Source organism: Centroberyx affinis, unplaced genomic scaffold (assembly GCF_046629955.1).
Source record: "Centroberyx affinis isolate AG114_WGS23_722 - 3 ecotype Tasmania unplaced genomic scaffold, CSIRO-AGI_Caff_v1 ptg000287l_1, whole genome shotgun sequence".
In the NCBI taxonomy this organism is placed as follows: Eukaryota; Metazoa; Chordata; class Actinopteri; order Beryciformes; family Berycidae; genus Centroberyx; species Centroberyx affinis.
Genome location: NW_027278966.1, coordinates 112547 through 133304, shown reverse-complemented (window position 1 = coordinate 133304; position 20758 = coordinate 112547). Strand labels below are relative to the sequence as shown.

Here is a 20758-nt window from a genome sequence, read left to right as displayed (position 1 = left end):
GTCTTGTCTGTGTCCGGCCACTGAGCCGAGGGCCGGCAGGAAGGAAGCAGCGGCCGGACAGCTCGACCGCAATGAAAGAGGAGAACGTCAGCTTGGATTATCTTCATGCTGACCCTGTGGACACACATGCTCACACACACGCACATGCTCATGCACGCACTCACCCAGAAACATAAGGGAAAAGGAGAAGGGAAAGGCCTTGTGCGGATGTTGTACAATATCACTGCAGAATCCTTGTCTCATTACATATCCTCTATTGATTTAACAAAATGACCCTGATCATAAAAATTAACACTCAATTTCAACATCCCCTAAGAAGACAATAGTTCCCTATTCCTAGTACGTTGACCTCTTGGAACATTGCATTGTGGGTATTGTAGTACCATGTACTAACATCAAAAATTATTTTCTATGAAAATACTCCATAATATCCTAACTAAATCAAGTGCCTTTGCTTTGTATATGTCATACAATAATGCTGTATACTAACTATAATTAACTTGTGCTTTAGAGGAAGACACAAAAACAAGAAAAATATATACTGAGGAGATAAAAGAAGCATAAGCAAGAGAAAATACATTAAAAGAAGAATAAAAATGTAAAATGAAATCAGGTAAAAGAAAAGATGAGATTGTGAAAAGTGGGAAAGATCCAAAGCAATTGCATAAAAACAAGTGTATAGAAAATATTTAAGATGATACAGGCTTAGCTGGCCTAAGTTCCTCAGGCAGGACGTTGCTCAAAAGCACAATAACTTTTAGTCTTGAGTTTAAACTGAGGGACAGTCAGTAGCCCCCAGCCTGAGGATCTGAGATATTAGATATTATGGTTTCATGGATTAATGTTGTCTCCATGTTGTCTGCAGGTCACCGCACACTCTACATCGGGGTTCACGTTCCCCTGGGCAGGAAGTCGCACCGACGTCACCGTCACCATGGACACAGACACAGGAAGAGGTCCAAGGAGAGGGACTCCGGGGCGGAAGATGGACGAGAATCCCCCTCGCACAGTAGGTCTCCAAGGTGTACTGAGACGAAATGTGGCAAGTTACACATGGTCGAGCAATATTAGAAAGCAAGTAGAGCTGCATTTTCACAGAGGATCCTGATGATGTGTGGGAGTGCGTCGCACAGAAAATCCCATTTCTCTTTTATTACCAAACCTCTTCTACCAATGTACATCGCTGTCACCTACCTTTCTGTTTTACATCTTTCCACTCCATTACATTTTTTTGTTCCTTCTCTCCTCTTCTCTCCACACGCCCCTGCGCCTCGCCCTCTCGCTGCAGCAGACACGCCGGCTCAGAGGGTGCAGTTCCTCCTGGGGACAGAGGATGGCGACGAGCAGCACATCCCCCACGCCCTTTTCACCGAGCTGGACGAGATCTGCCTCAGGGAGGGAGAGGACGCCGAATGGAAAGAGACAGCCAGGTACACAGCTGCAGTCGGCCACATGGGCCGCTCCTCCACAGCAAGCTGTTCCCAGCTGTGCTGTTGTTCTTTGTTGCACCTGATAGGTTGATCCTGTTAGTGTGCGAATGCGATTTTTTCTTTTTTTTACCGTGCTGCTATTGCTATGGCGCCATGCTCATCCAGAGAGACACTTTACTTTATACCATATGCTATCAAACTTCATCATGGTTTACAGCTATTCTTTATTGAGCAGTATCTAATTACAAAAAGGAATAAAAACAAACTTAAACTCTGAATCGTCACACCTTGCTGCAAATTTTCACACAACTCCCACGATTCATGTGTTCAGAATGAACTACATGTCATCACCACAAAGAATCAGAGAAACAGAGAATCACAACTTGGTTTTGTGTTTACATCTCGTCTACAAATACACATGTATCGTATCTGTGTGTTTTCTGCATTTTTGTGGGGGTGTGTGTGCTTGCAAATCCATTGTATGTTTATTCATGTATTTTTTTTTTTGTCTTATGTGAAGGTGGCTGAAGTTTGAGGAGGATGTGGAGGACGGTGGGGAGCGGTGGAGTAAGCCCTACGTAGCCACGCTGTCCCTACACAGTCTGTTTGAGCTTCGCAGCTGCATCATGAACGGCACGGTGATGCTGGACATGAGGGCTAACTCTCTGGAGGAGATCGCAGGTAGAGGTCCTGGGCTGGGCCGGTGTCCTGTGGTCCTGTATAGGTCAATGGGTAGAGCTACAGTATGTCTCTCCCGGTCCCTCTCTATGCCTGTTAGCGTTATAAAGATTGATTCTTACTGTGTCACATCCTGGTGGGGCAGAGACCAGATATGTAAAAGTCAATATAGCTAATGTTTGAATTTGGTTCACTGGCAATCAATAAATTCAGGGATGGGGACGGGTTTTATACTCTGTCACTATGCTTTTTCTGTTTTGCCTTGCCCTTTCATATATATCCATAGACTTAGAATGGGATTGTTTGACCTGGTTTGGGAAGGAATAATGCAACCGTATTTTATCTGGGATATTTTTGGAGAAAGGAAAGAGAGCGTGTATCTGGTTGGGTAAAAAAATTGCGCTGCTGGGGAGATCTGGTGAACTTAACCTGGTTTTGGGTGATTTAATCGGCAGCAGTGGGTGGGTTTTTGTTGGAATAATCAGCTTAGCATCACTGGCTTCTACACAGGGACAGACGTTACCGAGGGTAAAGCCTCTGTGAGTTTGAAGTGAATTGTTCGAAGACAGTCAGTAGTAAATGTCTAAACCTACATTTGTGTCTTTGTGTGCTGTGTTCCTCAGAGATGGTCCTGGATCAGCATGAGCTGTCGGGCCCAGTGGGTCAAGATGCCAGGAAGAGGATCCGCGAGGCCCTGCTCAAACAGCACCACCACCAGAACCACAAGAAGCTGGCCAACCGCATCCCCATCGTACGCTCCTTCGCTGATATTGGCAAGAAGCAGTCCGAGCCCCACTCCATGGACAAGAATGGTGAGCGAATGGTCCAAAGACACACACACACACACACACACACACCAGTCTGTCCAATTGCCCAGCTGTGGTCTTGTCCACATCTTGTATTCCTCTCTACTTTTTTCCATGGTGGCCATACACTTTATTGTATGTAAATATATTATTATTTGCAATTTTGTAAATCCTTTGCATGCTTTTTTCAGTGTCAAGTTTCTTGTGCCCATTTGTGACTTGCTGTTTTACCGCTGTTTGATATCTCCTTTTTCTCCTCTTGTTTGTGTTTCTCCATGTTTGTATGTATGTGTTTGTCCTTGTCTAACATGTGCTTTGTGTGCGTGTGTGTGCGTGTGTGTGTGTGTGTGCGTGCGTGTGTGTGCCATTCACTTATCCAGTAAATGGCATTCTCTATCATAGCATAAAATCGCCTGGCCTTTCGTCTAAGAAAACAGTCCCTGAGAACGCCCCACCCAGAAAGGTCTTTTCCTGTGTGGCGTGGCCGCGGTGTGTGTGTTGCCCATCATGCGTGTCCACCCCTCCGTCACCTTTGAGCCCCTCCAAGAGCCGTGGCCACTTGTCCCCAGACACGCCCCTTGGCGAAACAAAGACCAAACGTCTTAGTTTCCATCAGGCGGTAGCGCAAGGCTACTCTCCCATCCCACAGCAAGACACAGAACAGGAAATCTGTACAGGCAACTAGACAGGACTAAACTGATGCTAATCACTAAAAGTAGTTGTAGTAGTGGTAATTGTATAGAATAGTATAGATTATGAGGGGAGAGTATCATCATGAGGAGTCAGAAATGGAGTTACCATACATGTGCGGTGAGGTATTCAAAACTATATGGCCAATCTTTTTTATCACAGAAAAAAACTTCTTGCAGTCAAGAACCTTGTTTGTTTCACTTATAACGTTATACTGCATTCCAAAAGGCTTAAATATAACTAAATAAAAATTTGGAAGAACACACTAAGGCTTCAAGTAGATTCTCACTTGTTACATTTATTTAAAGCCACAAAACCAGCCACCACCCAACGGTTTGACTGCAGTCTTCTTCAGGATTGTGCTGGTGTAGATAAATGTTAAGAGTGAGAATCTACTCTGAAGCCTGAGTGTGCGCTTCCAATTTTGATTTAGCAATCTTTTTTATCAAAAGTGGACAGAGAGAAGAAGTGTAGTAATAAAATGAAAACTGTATGGCTCAAAGTATGCAGAGGTTTTCTCTGCAGAATTATTTTACACAGGTAAACTGGGCATGTGTCGTTTCCCCAATTTCCATGATGATACTCTCCACTTTATGTAATTCTCAACAGTCTGTTCAATCGCAAGAGCGATCATAAGGGCTTTATGACTCCGATTCTAAACTGATAACAGTCACTAATCACTAATAATGACAGCTAACTGCCTCATAATCATAACATAACTTAATAACACGAAATGTAATCTCCATTCAGTTGCCTTCAGGATCCTTATTTTATGGTAGTATCACACCCTCACTGAAACAGCTGGCCTTTTTGAGCAAGCCACATTCCTTAATGGGGAATACTGTAAGTCCCTACAAATGCTGTGATTTGCTCAAATAGCAGCACTGGTGCATTCACATCACAAAATGCTCGGGTTTGAGGTTTTAAAGGAGCAATCTTTTACTTTCTTAATTCTCGTTACAACACTAAAATTCATTGAAGAAACCATTTATTCAAACCAACATCTGTCAGTGGATACATTTTAATCTGAAATGAAAGTTAAAGATTGCACCTCACTGAGATATAAGCTTACAAAACTGGTCTTCTGAGAAAGAGTGAGCCTAATATTTGACTAAAATCATAATCTCCAATGCACCCAATTCTAATGAACTGAGTATTAAGCTTCATCAGAGACCAGGTATACTCTGAAAAAAGGTACAATATTGTATCTTTTGTCACTGGGGCTGAACCTTTTTGCCAAAAAAAGGTGCAGTGCAAATAACAAAATGGTCCACCGTTGTATCTTCTTTTTCAGAGAATGTAACTGTACCCTGCAGTTGTTCACTGTAGACCTTTGTCTTTGTGTGGGAAAGTGCTGTTGTGATAGGATGAGCCTCAGTGAGATTGACATGATGTTGGTTTTCTGCTCTGCCCGCCAGGCCAAACGGTCTCACCCCAGTCCCAGCCAGCTAACAATGAGGGCAAACAGGACGTTAGCCGAGAAAACAGTGCTGTCGACTTCAGCAAGGTGAGCGCCCGGACCCACCGCTGATCTGCTGTTTGTCTATGGGTACCGATAGCTGGACACACAACTAGCGCTGTATATTTAACCAAGGTAGGGTTACGTGTGAAATGGTCACCACGAGCCTCTTGTTCTGGGAAACTGGATGGAATTTAACAGGAGTAAAGATTGTTTTCTTTGGTTGAGTGATTCATCAAGTTCAGATACAGCTATCATTTGGGATTATTATTTACTTACCTCTTCAGAAGCTACTGTGACATAACATCTCTTTGTCCAATGGATAGACTTGCATTAATGCTGACATCAGTATGTGTTTTGTCTCACAGATTGACCTCCACTTCATGAAGAAAATCCCTCCTGGTGCCGAGGCATCCAATGTCCTGGTGGGGGAGCTGGAGTTCCTAGAGCGCCCTGTGGTGGCCTTTGTCCGCCTGGCGCCTGCTGTACTGCTCAATGGCCTGGCTGAGGTTCCCATCACCACCAGGTTATACACCAAATGCAGGAATACCCCCTGCTTCTCTCTCTCTCTCTCTCTCTCTCTCTCTCTCTCTCTCTCTCTCACTCTCTCTTTCTCTCTCTGTATCCTGTATCAAGTCTGGTTAGGTGAAATTATTCTCTAAATGCCTCAAGAGGAAAGTGTTTGACTTTGACCCAAAATGGCTGTCCTCTGTGTTGCACAGGTTTCTTTTCATCTTGCTCGGCCCCCTGGGAAAAGGCCCGCAGTACCATGAAATCGGCCGATCCATCGCTACACTGATGACTGACGAGGTGAGGTCTGAGCCCAGGAGTATCCATGTTAAAACCCCAGTTGTGGTATCAAGGCCATTCCCTAAAAACAGGCTGTAACCATTATTTTTTGAAAGATTATTTTTGCCTTTATTAGCTAGATAGAATCCCTACCAGCTCCGGGGCTGCTGTTCTTCAGCTGACCCTGGGAGTTTCTTTTTATCACATAAAAACCCCTGCAGGATTGTCTGTTTCCCACGGTGCAGTGCAGAGCCTGTGTTGCTGACCATCATTAGAGCCAGATGTCGTCTTTTTCACTCTTTTACATCCCAGTGCTCCTCTGGGATGTATCAAAATAGAAGCATATGGATGTCAAACTACTTCATCATATGTGGGAAGGAATTGTACCTCTGTTTTTGAACCAATCGTTATGCTTAAATCAACGCTAATGTGCTATTAACATATGGAATACCACAGTATAATCATATTCTGTATACAATATACCTGTTAAGCTCTTATCCCAATTATGAGAAATAAATACCTGAGATAGAGATTAGCTGAGAAACTGGGGCATGTATACACTTTATCCCATTTGGTATTGTTTTTGTGTAAATTCACTTTGTATGATAATATTCTGAATATTTTGTCTACTCATTTATGGGGATAGGGATAATTCTTTGTGGGATATGAAATACATAATAAAGAGCTTATGCTGGATAAGCTCTTACTGTAGCTGGAATACTATATGCAAGGAAATGCAGTCGATGATTTATTAATGCAAAAGAATGGAACAGACTCTTAAAGCAATAATTAATAAACATGAAACTATATTTACGACAGATGTATTTTTATTAGGTTTAATACGCAACCTCCATGAAGATTTGCACAGGACACATCACTCTAAAGCTGCATTTTCTAAGTATGTTTCTGAAATCTTATTGAATGTCTCTCCTCACCTCTTTCACAGGTTTTCCATGATGTGGCGTACAAGGCCAAGGACAGGAATGACCTGGTGGCAGGTATTGATGAGTTTCTGGACCAGGTGACAGTCCTGCCCCCTGGGGAGTGGGACCCCTCCATCAGAATAGAGCCGCCTAAAAATGTGCCCTCTCAGGTAACTCCCTATATACATAAAAGACAAAAAAGTCTCTTTATCTTATTTTGTTCTTTGGCACAGTGTTTGGACACTGTGTACCGCTAGATATTGGTTGCTTGTAATGTTAGAAATTTTGGATAATTGGGTAAATTATTGAAGGGGTCAGCATAATTGCTGCCAGTGAAAGGGCTCAGCCACATATTTGATCATTGAAAAGGCTTTTTAGAATTTGATTCTTTGTATATAGTCATTGTTGGATGAGACCTTCTCAAAATGAATTGGAAAAATTGGTCATTAAAGCTAAAAATAAGGCTGTTTTTCTTGGTTCCTGAAAAGTTGACATTTTGGAGATATGAGTTTTTCACCGGACAACAGCGATATATTACTGCTTTGCCTTTGATTCCATCCCGCTACATATTTTTTTGCTGAGAAACACTGAAACATCTGCGTACTCCTCTAATCTCAACTGTGTTGTACTTTGCGCTTTGATGGCGCTCCCGGGGGTTCTGCTCTCAATCCTCTCCAAAACATTTGTTGTTTTTCCTCCATTAGTTATTTTGGTCTGTGACGACTTTACAGCTGAAAGGCGATCGGCCATCTTGTTGCGGAGAGTAATTCTGTTATCCGACAGAAAGCTGACCCAGATGATTGAAAAAGTACTGAGGTTGTTTTAGGACTTCATTCCATTTGTGATTTGTGAATCCTGTGGTAAATACCATACCATTATGCAATTAGATTGTTATAATGCTATTGAATTGTGCCACAATCAGAAATAAATGACATAAAAGATTCATAATTTGGCATTTATGCTTGGTTAAATGTTACAAGATTACGTATAACATCTTGTGTCTGCAAATGTCTGAGTCAGTGGAGCATTAAACGCAACTTGACGGCAGTTGTTGTCCTCAGAACGATGACCGGCGACCGACAGTTAACTGACAGTGATCTTAACCACACAGGAAAAGCGGAAGGTTCCCCCTGTTCCCAACGGAGTGACAGATCTTGGAGAGGCAGAGGACCATGGAGGCCACGGAGGTCCTGAGCTACAGCGCACTGGGAAGTACGTGTTTTTGTGAGAGAGAAAGAGAGAGAGAGAGAAAGCGTGCAACCTTCAGCATTACTTGTGTGATCTACAGCCCTGAGCTGTCGGAGCGCTTCTTCGTCCCCCGTCTCCCTGTCGCCTGTTTGCCACCCCTGCTAGTCGCCTCTCTGTCCCCAAACTATAAATCCAGCTCTCTTAAGAGGCAGACTGCCCTAATGGCTCATTACCATTCCTCACACTTCAACTCCACAAACACCTTTCATTATGAGGCTAGAATCAGCCAAGCATACTGTCCCACATAAATTTACATTCCTCAATATTGCAGTGTCGTTATATTATTTAAGAACACAGAGACACGTGAATGTACTGGCTGACAAATAATGCACAAAGTGCTCCTCACAGTCATTGCTTTCACTGGATTCATTTGCTATAATGAAATGAAATGCATTTTGTTTAATCACGACACATAACAGTATTATCACTGTGTGTTGTCTATTTGCAACGTCTCACTTCTTTTCTCCTGCTTTCCTCATCATCCTCATCATGTCACCAATGATAATCACAGGGTAATTACTGTGCTCAGAAATATAATCTTCAAACCATTATCATCAGTAAATAAGCAGTTGGTTTCACTTCATTCACTCACGTTCATTCCCAACAAAAGAGACATGATGAGGCTATAGTAGTGGCTCCCAACTTATTTTACTTGCAACATGAACCTAAAACCTCAAAGCGAAGAGATGCCCATGATCCCCTGACGAAGGCGCACATCAATAGAATCGAGACATCAAATAAAATGTTAATTTTCAAGCTGTTAATTAATTTGAGGGAGCAAAGAGGCAGCAAAAATTCATTATTTGACAAGGCAAAAATTCAGATTTGCCAGAAGGATTAAAGATAATATATTTGATTGTAGAAATGGATAATCAAAAATCATCTCACAACCACTAGGAGGTTCCCAAAGCCGGGCTTGAGACAATGGGAGTGTAACAGGGTGCAGAGGGGTTATTTATATCTCAGGGACAGTGGTTTCATAGCAGAGTGAGTGATGCGCCGCTGGTGAGCTCCGGTATGCTGCGGTAGGCTCTTATCCCGGCTCAGATTGGCTGGAAGCCCAGTCTCAGTTATCATCATCTCTCCTCCCCCCCCCCCGGGACGTGGCATCGCTGCCTACCACACAGACTGAAATAAGCATAGAGTCCCGCCCTCTGTTGCCATAGCAACCACCTCCAGCTAGTTCGCCATGGTCCCGGCATGCTGCGGCAGGAGAGCCTGCTCTCTGGCCGACAGTCATACAAAGAGAGACGCATGGATGGACAAATACACACACACAAAATACTGTACTGTACTAGTGCTGCCATACACACACACTGTACATGCTTACTGATGTGAAATTAAGATGTAGTAAATATTCCTATCGGAGTGTATCTCTCTGCTTCTTTCATTATTAATGTCAGTTAAGGGAATTTTTGTGTGTGTGTTTGTATTTTTGTGAGAGAGAGTGTATGTGTCGTTGTGTATGCGTATGCGTATACCGTATGTGTTCACTTGTACGTTATTTTCTCATAGAGTCATAGTCATAAAGAGTATTTCCCCACAGGTTTTTTGGAGGCTTTGTCCTGGACATCAAGCGGAAGGCTCCTCATTACCTTTCCGACTTCACAGATGCCATCAGTCTGCAGTGTCTGGCCTCCTTCCTCTTCCTCTACTGCGCCTGCATGTCCCCCGTCATCACCTTCGGGGGACTGCTGGGGGAGGCCACAGAGGGGCGTGTGGTAAGAAACCACCATCTTCATTGCTCCAAATTTAGGTTTTGTCTGACGTTATTGTACAGCAGCTGTTCCTTCCATGGAAACATATTTATGACAGTAGCTTTATACTGTTTAGGAAGATATAACTTAGAACGCAGGCTCTTTTTCAACAACATCCTGCATCACACTGACAGTTGCATACATTCAGAAAATGAATGAACACACTTTCCCTTCCCATATTTTCACAGCCAGTTCAGGATTCAATGTTCTGTCAAGCCTGCTTCACTCATTTCTAGTCTTCCGCCACCTGTTTGCGTAGAATCTAGATTCTGTTACACCTGCTGTTGTTGTACATGCGTAGCACGCACTGTCTTTTTACAATGACATTTATTGATGAACTATGATAAGAGAAATTGAGAGTAGTTGAAATATTACCTAGAACGTGAGATAAAACGTCAGATAAAATCAGCCCAACACTCGCTGATTCAAAGCAACATGTGATTGACTGTAAAATAAGAGCGTTATTTCCTTGGTTTCCAGAGTGCTATTGAGTCCCTGTTCGGGGCGTCCATGACTGGTATAGCCTACTCTCTGTTTGCTGGGCAGCCGCTCACCATATTGGGCAGCACAGGGCCTGTGCTCGTCTTTGAGAAGATCCTCTTCAAGTTCTGCAAGTATGTTTCTCCCTTTGTGATTCAATTTTAAAACTACTATTACCTTGTTGATATGCATTTTTGCCTGCTTTTAGGTGCAAGAATGTGTGCCTTTGCTTACCTGTCTGAGAGTCAATGGTGGATGTGTGTCGGTCAATGTGCATGCGCTTGTGTGTGCTTCAATAGGGATGTCATATCTAATTATCTAACCTTGCCTTCCACTCTTCTGTGTGTGTGTCCTGTCCTCTCTCTCAGGGACTACGGCCTCTCCTACCTCTCCCTGAGGGCCTGTATCGGCCTCTGGACGGCCTTCCTGTGTCTCCTGCTGGTGGCTACGGATGCCAGTTCGCTTGTCTGTTACATCACGCGCTTCACTGAGGAGGCCTTTGCCGCCCTGATCTGTATCATCTTCATCTACGAAGCCCTGGAGAAGCTGCTCCACCTGGGGGAGCACTACCCCATCAACAAGAACAATAACCTTCAGAAACTCACACAGTACTCGTAAGTGCTTTTTGAATTCATATTTGATAAGGCGAGTTGGCTAAGAATACGTTTTTATGACTGGTGACCTGGGACTGGAAGCTCTTCTGTCTGACACAAGCATCTGTTAAAGATTCATAGTTATGTTTCTAGCTTGCAAAGGATTTACAAACTGCTATTATCTTTGGTCCCTTGGTCCATGTCATGGATTCTTAAACATTTTATTTCATCAGACCACAGATCCCAATATGATAAGATTGTGTATTAAGGAACCCCATTGAAGAAGATTTTTGTTGTTAGACATGAGTTGAAATTGAATCACTTGTCATTTTATTGGCCATGGAACCCCAGGTGGTTCCCAGTTTCCACTTTACCAACCACTGCTCTAAATCAGCTGCACTGTTGTTGTTTTTGTTGTTGCGGCATGTAATTTACAGTATTGCGTGCGCATGTATGAGCACATTTGCATGCACGTGCCAAAGGGACTAGTGTTTGCCTCACCATGAAAGGGCAGATGGTGCAGTACTGTAGACACTATCGAGTGTTTCAGTAATGGATTTTGCTTTATGGTGAATAATCCCATGTTGACTGTGTTTCAAGAGCATGCATTACCACAGCACATAAGCTGGCCATGTCAATACGCAGTCAGGCTAGGAGTTTCTCTTGTGTGGGTTTTCTGTGCTTGTGTTGTGAACAGCAGGTGACGCTGACATTTAGAGTTTAGTAAAATGCCATCAGAAAATGTCATTACATGTTGATGGCTGAATGTTTTTCATTATCCTGGAAGTGGTGTATCACAATCTAATTAATCTCCTAGTGGTACAGGATGTAGAGTAGACTGGAACAGTTTGTGGGTAAGCAATATTTCTTCTAGAGTGTTGCTAATTGTTAAATTGACCCTCAGATGTTAAGAAGTTTCATGTAAAGTGTACAGTGAGGAGATATGCGTTGTGTTTGTGTTCTTTGTGTACTTAAGCTCGTATCTGTGTATCCATGCTTGCGTGTGTGTGCGCTCGCCTCCATAGGTGTGCATGTGTGGAGCCCCGGGACCCCAGCAACGAGACTCTGCGGTACTGGGAGGAGAGAAACATCACGGCCTCCCAGGTCAACTGGACCATGCTGGAGGTCAATGTAAGGAGCCATAGACATGTGCAGGGAACCAGCAAAAATACATAGGATACACAGAAACAAGGGCTATTTATGGCTCAGAGATACATAGACGGAACAGGCTTTCTCAGTTCAGATAGACTTCTAATCTGAAGAAGTGTTGCTCTGGATCTGTAAGCTGTAAAGACTTAAGAAGCATCAGCCAAGTTGTGATCCCAAGGAGAGGAGAAGGGAGGAGAACACACGAGACAAATAGAAGAAAAGTGTTAACATGAGATGGCATATTAGCTCATCTACAATTGCTTATCCATGTAGGAACCAAGATACATCGAGTGTTAAGGATATTGATTACAGTCTCTAGCGGTGTGTTGCGTCTCCCTTCGTCCACACTTTGCTTTATCAAGTAGCAGCTAAAGACTACGGGGGGATTAGGAACATGTGGGCAGGATTTCACAGGATTTAGCCATGCAGAATCAGCATGGAGAGGCGCTGTGACGAGTGGATTCTCCCACTGTCAGCCGTAAGTAAGTCTTGCCACTGGAAGCGTGCTGTGTCACTCCTACACAATGCTTGTTAGGCATTCGGCGGGAAATATTTTGGGAGGGAAGGTCATGCAAGGTTGAAAACACCTCTGCAAAGTCAGAGACACACAGATACTAATTATACTGCATGCTCGGAGAATCCATGAGCATGAGGTAGCAGCTAATCTGGTAGAAGTGATATGTTATGAAAAGCAATAACGAATGTACCTGAGGAAGAGTAAGTGGCAACAAACACTTTGGTAGTCAGATTTTACAGATTCGTCATTGCCATCCACTATAATCATTATTATCCTCATCCTCCTCATCATCGCCATCATCATCATCATCATCATGTCTTTCCGGTGCCTGCAGGACTGTGAGATGCTGCATGGGGAGTTTGAGGGCAGCGCCTGCGGCCCCCACGGCCCCTACATCCCCGACGTCCTCTTCTGGTGCGTGGTCCTCTTCTTCTCCACCGTCTTCATGTCCGCCTTCCTCAAGGAGTTCAAGACTAGCCGCTACTTCCCCACCAAGGTCCGTGTCCCACACAGGCTCACGTTCTCACATACACACCCTTTCTCTCTCTCACTTTCTCTCTTTCTATCGACCTCTCTGTCTTTTTAAAGTTCAGTAGTTGTACGTTTTAACGTCTCTAGGTGCATGGTAGTGGCCATATTGACTGTGCTGCTCTAATTTTACAGTAGTCAATCTAATTGTTATTTTGTCACGTGACTGTGAAATTAAATTGAAATTGATCTGCCTGCCAAGTATGGTTTTCTCTCTGTCTGTGACATTTTAAGAAGAAACTTGATTATGCTGCCATCTATTGGGTGTTTCATCTGAAATAGCAAAGAATCCTGCAGTCTGTGTGGCCATTCTATTTGAGCAATTTCTATGATTTATCATTGAGAGGACACTCATGAGCTGCTTGATGTGTGGCGTGATGCTGACACACCAATCTATAGTGTACCAACGCCTCCTTGTGGCGGTGAAGGAGTACTACACTGTAGTCTGACTGGCATTTGGATGAAATGTGGATTTTGCCTGAAGAATGTGTCTGTTCCCTCTGAAGGTGCGGGCCATCATCAGTGACTTTGCTGTCTTCATCACCATCCTAACTATGGTTTTGGTAGATTATGCCCTGGGCATCCCCTCACCAAAGCTACAGGTCCCCAGCAAGTTCAAAGTAAGTCCAAATGAAAGCCTCCATTCCAAAAGGCTTCTGTATATATCCATTTTGTATAAAACTATACATGACCTCAAGTTCTTTTAATATTCCAAAGTACAAATACTTGCATCCTCTAAAATGTAACTAATTTATAATCAAAAATCTTAAAATACTTAATAAGTTAAAAAGTAAGATACATCTACAACAAGAATAGAGATTGCTTAATTAAGATTTGATATGAGCCAGTGTTTATTATTACAAGAAAATGTACTTTACATTGATTAAATGTAAATGTAATGTGTAGATATTTCAATCTAAAGTGTCCTTTTTGTTTTTTGGGGATTTTTTTGGAAACACTGTAGATTTACCTACTGAACTTTTTGCTTCCCCCAGCCAACCAGAGATGACCGTGGCTGGGTTATAAACCCAGTGGGGCCCAACCCCTGGTGGACCACCATCGTCACCTTCATCCCTGCTCTGCTCTGCACCATCCTCATCTTCATGGACCAGCAGATCACGGCTGTCATTATCAACAGGAAGGAGCACAAACTGAAGGTGCTTTTTTTTAAATCCTCCTTGAAATTCTAGCCACAAAAATAATGGGATTAAAGCTTCTTTTAAGAACAGCGGCTTCGTAATTACACTCTTTCAATTACCTATTTTTTTGTGATGTAAGGAATTGGTTGTAAATAGAATAGAGTTCAACCTGTGCTACAGTGCTACAGTGTTTATGAAATTAGCTAGAGAATGAAGGCCAAATTGGTCCTCTTCTTCCTCTACCTCTTGTGATTCTTCTTCTTCCTCTACCTCTTGTGATTCTTCTTCTTCCTCTACCTCTTGTGATTCTTCTTCTTCTTCTTCCGCTACTTCTTGTGATTCTTTTTCTTCCTCCACCTCTTTTAATTCTTCTGCTTCCTCCTCTCCTTCTTGTGATTCTTCCTCTTCTTAATGATAATAGTATTAGTAGTAGTATATCCACCCTGCTGAAGTGTCCTTGAGCAAGACACTGAATCCCTATCAGCTTGAGGGTGGCTGTTCTGTAGCTGACCCTGACCTTCCTGAAGGGGGACCAGCGCAAAAGAAAGCTTCCCTACGGGATCAATAAAGTACCACATTATCATTATTACTACTCTAAACACCAGTGTCCCTTGTCTGGCTCATGCAGAAAGGCTGTGGCTACCACCTGGACCTGTTTGTGGTGGGGGTGATGCTGGGCGTGTGCTCGGTGATGGGCCTGCCGTGGTTCGTGGCGGCCACCGTTCTCTCCATCTCCCACGTGAACAGCCTGAAGCTGGAGTCGGAGTGCTCGGCCCCCGGAGAGCAGCCCAAGTTCCTGGGGATCCGAGAGCAGCGCTTCACCGGCCTCATGATCTTCACCCTGATGGGCTGCTCCGTCTTCATGACCTCCGTGCTAAAGGTCAGGGGTCAAAGGTCATGTCGTGGACGAACGACGACACACAAACCACTCACATCCTAATCAGTAACAAATGTTGGTGCGGAATTAGCACCTGCATACTGTATTTCATGTCTAAAAACTTGTTTAATTCATGTACATCACAATTATCTTCAAGAATACCTATCTGCACATTGATATTAAAATGGATGATGTTGTGCTGCTGGGAGTGGCATTACATAGGTCAATACATTTAGTGCCAGACTCAATTTAGTATTTTCTCTTATGACTGATCACTTACCTGACAGTATCTGACTTCTCCTGATGCTGTAAACGCCACCCATCTTACATCTTGGGAGGTTAAAACAAACACAAAGAATTATTTGCAAATAGTTTTTGTCTCATGCCTGATGTTGAATATCTTTCTCTGTCTCCAGTTCATCCCCATGCCAGTGCTGTACGGAGTGTTTTTATACATGGGGGCTTCCTCACTCAGAGGCATTCAGGTGAGCTCTTAAGAATAGAAGAAGTGGTAGTGGGAGTAGTAGTCACAGTAATAGAAGCACTAGTAGTAGTACTAGCAGTAGTAGTAGTAGTAATATTAGTTGCAGTTATAGTAGCACAAAAGATGATTAATTATATAAATAACAAATACTAAGTAATGCACTACATTATTGAGCAATGTGAATAATCATATTCATTGAGCTTGTGACCGGAAGGTTGTCGGTTCAATCCCCCGGACCGGCAGGATAAATCTGGGTGGGGAAAGTGCAAAGCAGCGCTTGCCCCTCCCTCATTACCACCACTGAGGTGCCCTTGAGCAAGGCCCTTAACCCCAACTGCTCCAGTGGAGCTGCTCAGTGGCCAGCAGATCAGACTGTGGTTGTACTGGTCAGCTTCCAGGTGTGAATGTGATCAGGGCGTTTCTGAAAAAGAGAGCATTGCTCTCAGTGAAACTCCCCCTGAATAAATAAAGTAAAAAAAAATAAATAATAATATGTACCTCCAAATTTGTTATCTGATTCAGCTAAAATAACTTGGGTGATTTATCTTTATCTGTTTCATAGATATGACCTAGATATAGATATTTCAGTTCATTCAACAGTTTGTTTTAAAGCTCAATGGGAAACAAATATAACAATGCCATAATGAGGCGCTCTCTTTCCCCTCACGCAGCCTCATGCTGTTGATATTAGCTAGATGCTGTCCAAGAACTGTGCACTGTACTTGTAGTTACTGAAGCCCTTCCACATGTACAGATGACAGATACAGTCGATATTGAACACCCACTTTTTGCTGCATGCTTGCTAAAAAGCTGCTGAACATTGGCTCAATCCCCAAAAAGAATGTATTTGAAAACGTTTCTCTTTGTTTGAGCCACTGGAAGTTAGAAGGAATGGTCTCAAAACTAGTTGGTTGAGAGACACTACAGTTTTGTGTAACAAAACATGAATGTTTCTACTGCATAACATTCAAGTAAGTATTTTTATTAGCAGTACTAATCCAGGATAAATGCTTTTAGTGGGACTTGTACAATGGTTACCACTGTAAATGATCCACATCTGTCTGTGTCCATACAGTTCTTTGACCGTCTGAGGCTGTTCGGCATGCCGGCAAAGCATCAGCCAGACTTCATCTACCTTCGCCACGTCCCGCTGAGGAAGGTGCACCTCTTCACCATCATCCAGCTCACCTGCCTGGCCCTGCTCTGGATCATCAAGACCTCCAAGGCTGCCATCGTCTTCCCTATGATGGTAAGCTGTGTGTGTGTGGTAGTGTGTGTGCCTGCATATTTTGTGCATATGTGTGGTTAATATCTGTCCGTTTGTGGTGCTCCAGGTCTTGGCCCTGGTGTTCATTCGTAAGCTGCTTGACTTCATCTTCACCAAGAGAGAACTGAGCTGGCTGGACGACCTGATGCCTGAATGGAAGAAGAAGAAACTAGAAGATGCAGAGCAAGAGGTCCAAAATTAGATCAACATTAGGCTGATTGCCATGATGCAATCAGTGGGTGGCGGGGAATCAGGTGTTCACATTCAAGTGTTACATACAACAAGTTAATCAAAAATAAAGCAAAATGGAATCACACAGTAGCTCAACACAACCTAAGTTAACAAAGACAAAATATAAAAATATATAAATACAAAAATTCAAAAATGCAAAATACAAGTCACTCCAAATTAGGGAAATAAACACACAAAATGAAAAGCATGCAAAACCCATACAAAATAAAGTCACTCCAAGTTAAGGAAATAACACAAAATGAAAAGAAAAGAAAAAAAGTAGCCACCTTACATTATTATCATAGTAGTTTAGCCCTAACCCTAAGGCGGACAAAAAGTTCAACCCAGTTGAACTTTTTCTGGATTCATCACCATCCGTTTAACCAATCAGACGCATTCCTACGTTTGTTTTGGAAAAAAATAGCAGCGATCACAGAAACAATGGTACGACCAAAACAAAGATAAAATGGAGAAAGCCTGGTATAACGTTGGGATGACGGTAGGTTTTCCAGGTCAGTTTCTTATTTAATTCATACGGTATAATCTGCGTCTTCTTTTTTCGTGTAATACCGTTATGAGCAAAGTTGTATTTCTGCCTCTCCCACCTTGTTGACGTTCCAAAAAAGCCCAACGGACGGAAATCTATCAATCAATAATTCCGTCCATTTTCCGACTGATCAGTGCGGCCGCAGCTTAACCCTGACCCTGACCCTTCTCTCCCTGCAACAACCAGTGTGTCCATCAACAGCCAAGTGTCCTTGAGCAAGACACCTCAGTGTAAATCGCTCTGCATCAGAGCATCAGCTAAGTGCCTAAATGTAAAACGGGGAAGGCACATCTGAGCTCTATTGATGAACATATTCATTCATTCATTCATTCATTCAAACCTTTATTTAAACTCAAAGAACCATTGAGGTTGCCCTCATTTACAATGTTGTCGAGTTACAGACAAGTTAAAAGTTAAAAATAAACAGGACAAGACATAGATGAGAATAAAGAAAATCAGTTAAAACAGTTACACATTGAGGCAGGGAGGTTTGTGATCATGGTTTTAAATTGTCCATAGGTTAGTAGAGTATTGATTTTTAGCGTGTGTTGAAGATCATTCCACTGCACCAGAATTGCCCTCTGGGGACAATAAAGATTTATTGAATTGAATTGAATTGAATTGAATTGAATTGAATTGAATTGAATTGAATTGAATTGAATTGAATTGAATTGAATTGAATTGAATTGAATTGAATTAGGGGCACTAAAATAAAAGGCTGACTTTCCAAATTTAGACCATGCTCGGGGGACCTTAAGCATAAGCAAGTCATTTGAGCGAGTTTGATAGGGTCCAAAGTTCCAATCCAGCATCATTGAGATGTAAGGTGGTAGCTTTCCAACAAGGGCTTTATATATAAACAAATACCAATGTTTATTACGCCTCTCTGCCAGAGAAGACCAACCCACTTTATCATACAGAATACAATGGTGATATAACAGGCTGTCTGCTCTAGCTTAGTTGGTTGACTAGGTTTCACATCAGCATGACCAAAAGGTTAATGCATAAAGAGGCAGTCACAAAGACGACAGCTTTACTTGTGGACTTTTTGTTTTTTTCCCACATCTTTCAGTTGTCACCACTGCAGCAGTAATGCTGCTATCTCTGTAGTGTCTTTTCAGATACTTTATGAGTCGTATTTTCTCTCTCTCTTCAGGAAGAGCACAGCATTATTGCAGAAGAAGAAGGCATTGTACAAATGCCACTGGAGGGACACTTCAAGTAAGTCATTTTAATCAGTATGGTATTGGTATTTTGAGTGTCCAACAAAGTCCCCATGGCAGCCATTTTTAACTTACATCACAGAGTGGGAAATTCTACCTGGAAGATATATATGTAAAACTAGTTTTACTTGCAATGATGTGTTCTAACCATACTGATAATTCCCATAAAACAAGCCTAACTGCTTTGTTGGTTGCTGTTCCAGTTATCAATCTTTCTTCTTTTGCTTTCTCCTCTGTTATATTCTTATATATGTACACTACTTTGGAGAAAACCTTCCAGACAGTTCCCATTCTCTAAAGTAGCAGACTTTGGATTTTTAGTTCCTCTGACGACACACGTCTTCTCCCTTATGTGTCTGAAGGAGTGACCCTGCCACAGTGAACATCACTGATGAGATGTCCAAAGGCTCTTTCGGCAATGTGTGGAAGAGCGTCAACCCCGAGAGCACTAAGAAGGAACCCAGCGCTAAAAGGTCAGCTTCTTTCACCACGCCACTCTCAGATATCCAAATAAGTATCATCGATAGATCAGATGATCTGAACAGCAAATACTGCATAGAAATCCCCTTACCTTTTATTATTAGTTTGTCTGTCTGTCAGCAGGATAGCTCAAAAACCTATGAACTGATTTTCATTAAATTTGGTGGACAGGCCTTGGGCAAAGGTGATCTCTGCCTTTAGACATGTAACGTTTTTACCCATAACTATGAAACTAACAAAGATAGAGACTTACTTCTAAACCATAAGAGTATGTTTGCAGGGTCAAGGGACCATTTTCACAAGTCATAGGAATGATGCTTTGGGATGTAACCGCAATTTGGGGAATTGGCAGAAGTTTGCACTGTACCTTCTAGTTAGTTATTGGACTATTTGCTTTTGACATAATTCATATTATTTTCCAGGAAACCAAGGAGCTAGTATGTTTAGATGAAAGGGATTTTCTAAGAGCAGCTCTTTCCTCACAAATTTCTCACAGAATCGGTAGTCTAACATAGTGTCTCCTACCTGCCTCTCTCATTCCACTCCAACCCTAAGCTCCCCCTCCTAACCTCTCAGAAGCTGAGATCCCAAAGGTAAGTCCTTCCCAAATCCCCCGTCGGCATGGAGAGTCTTGTCCTGTGTCTCCTGTTTGCTGCTACCGACCGTTTATTGTTGCATGTGCTGATGATGGAGTGGTGTTGATCTGTGCTGCAAGTTATGATTCGGTGCTGGGACTAGACTCAAAATGCACATATGCACATGCAGTATCTAAGCACTAGTGTTTTGTGTCGGATTGGTATGAATAAATGGAATGATGCTCTTGTGGATTGCAACACAGCATGGCCTGGATGTGCATGTTACACATGCACAAAATTAATAGCACTATATCTCACTACAAGACATTGAATTGCGAGGCACTTAAGGTTTATGAAACATTTGCATGCTATGTAATCTGGATTTATAAAGCTTTACATTTCTGACCAATACACCTCTCAGTTGGCCAGCTGACAACGCTCAATGCACTTGACTGTTAGATTCACTTTTTTTTCATTTTGTTTAAACTTTTTATTGAGGAATATAAAGTAAAAAAATGACATTCCTTTTTCAAATTTTCACAACAATTTACAATTTTCACAGCAATTATCCCAAGCATAGAAGGGAAAAAAAAACAGAGGAATACCCTAATGTTCCCCTCATTTCTACAGATTCACGTTTTAAAGATCAATCCCAATACAGAAAAACAAACACAACAATACATGAATTGCATGAACTTGTTTCAAGTGCTTCCGCTGGTCAACTCAGTGCTAAATGTCTGTTCCCTTTCTGACATTTTGCTCGGCTTCTTTTCTCGCGCAGCTTTTCCAGTGGCGGCGAGAAGCGACACAAGCGGAGGAGACACGAGAAGAGCTTGGACCGGGAGACAAGTTTGTGATGACACGTACTGGCTGTGCCACTGTGCTGTC

General features: G+C 42.5%; 1 protein-coding gene across 1 annotated transcript; it reads left to right on the top strand.

Moving 5' to 3' along the window:
* Positions 1–1965: 1965 nt before the first annotated feature.
* On the top strand, positions 1966–20727 carry LOC139640315 (sodium-driven chloride bicarbonate exchanger-like). Its single transcript, XM_071514502.1, has 21 exons — positions 1966–2111; positions 2732–2920; positions 5023–5111; positions 5432–5589; positions 5786–5873; positions 6799–6945; positions 7887–7987; positions 9570–9744; positions 10261–10394; positions 10629–10874; positions 11879–11984; positions 12854–13015; positions 13554–13667; positions 14043–14204; positions 14815–15066; positions 15480–15548; positions 16623–16796; positions 16882–17004; positions 18749–18813; positions 19178–19288; positions 20661–20727. The coding sequence occupies exons 1-21, from the start codon at positions 2057–2059 to the stop codon at positions 20725–20727; spliced, it is 2787 nt and encodes a 928-aa protein (XP_071370603.1). The 5' UTR covers positions 1966–2056.
* Positions 20728–20758: the final 31 nt, after the last annotated feature.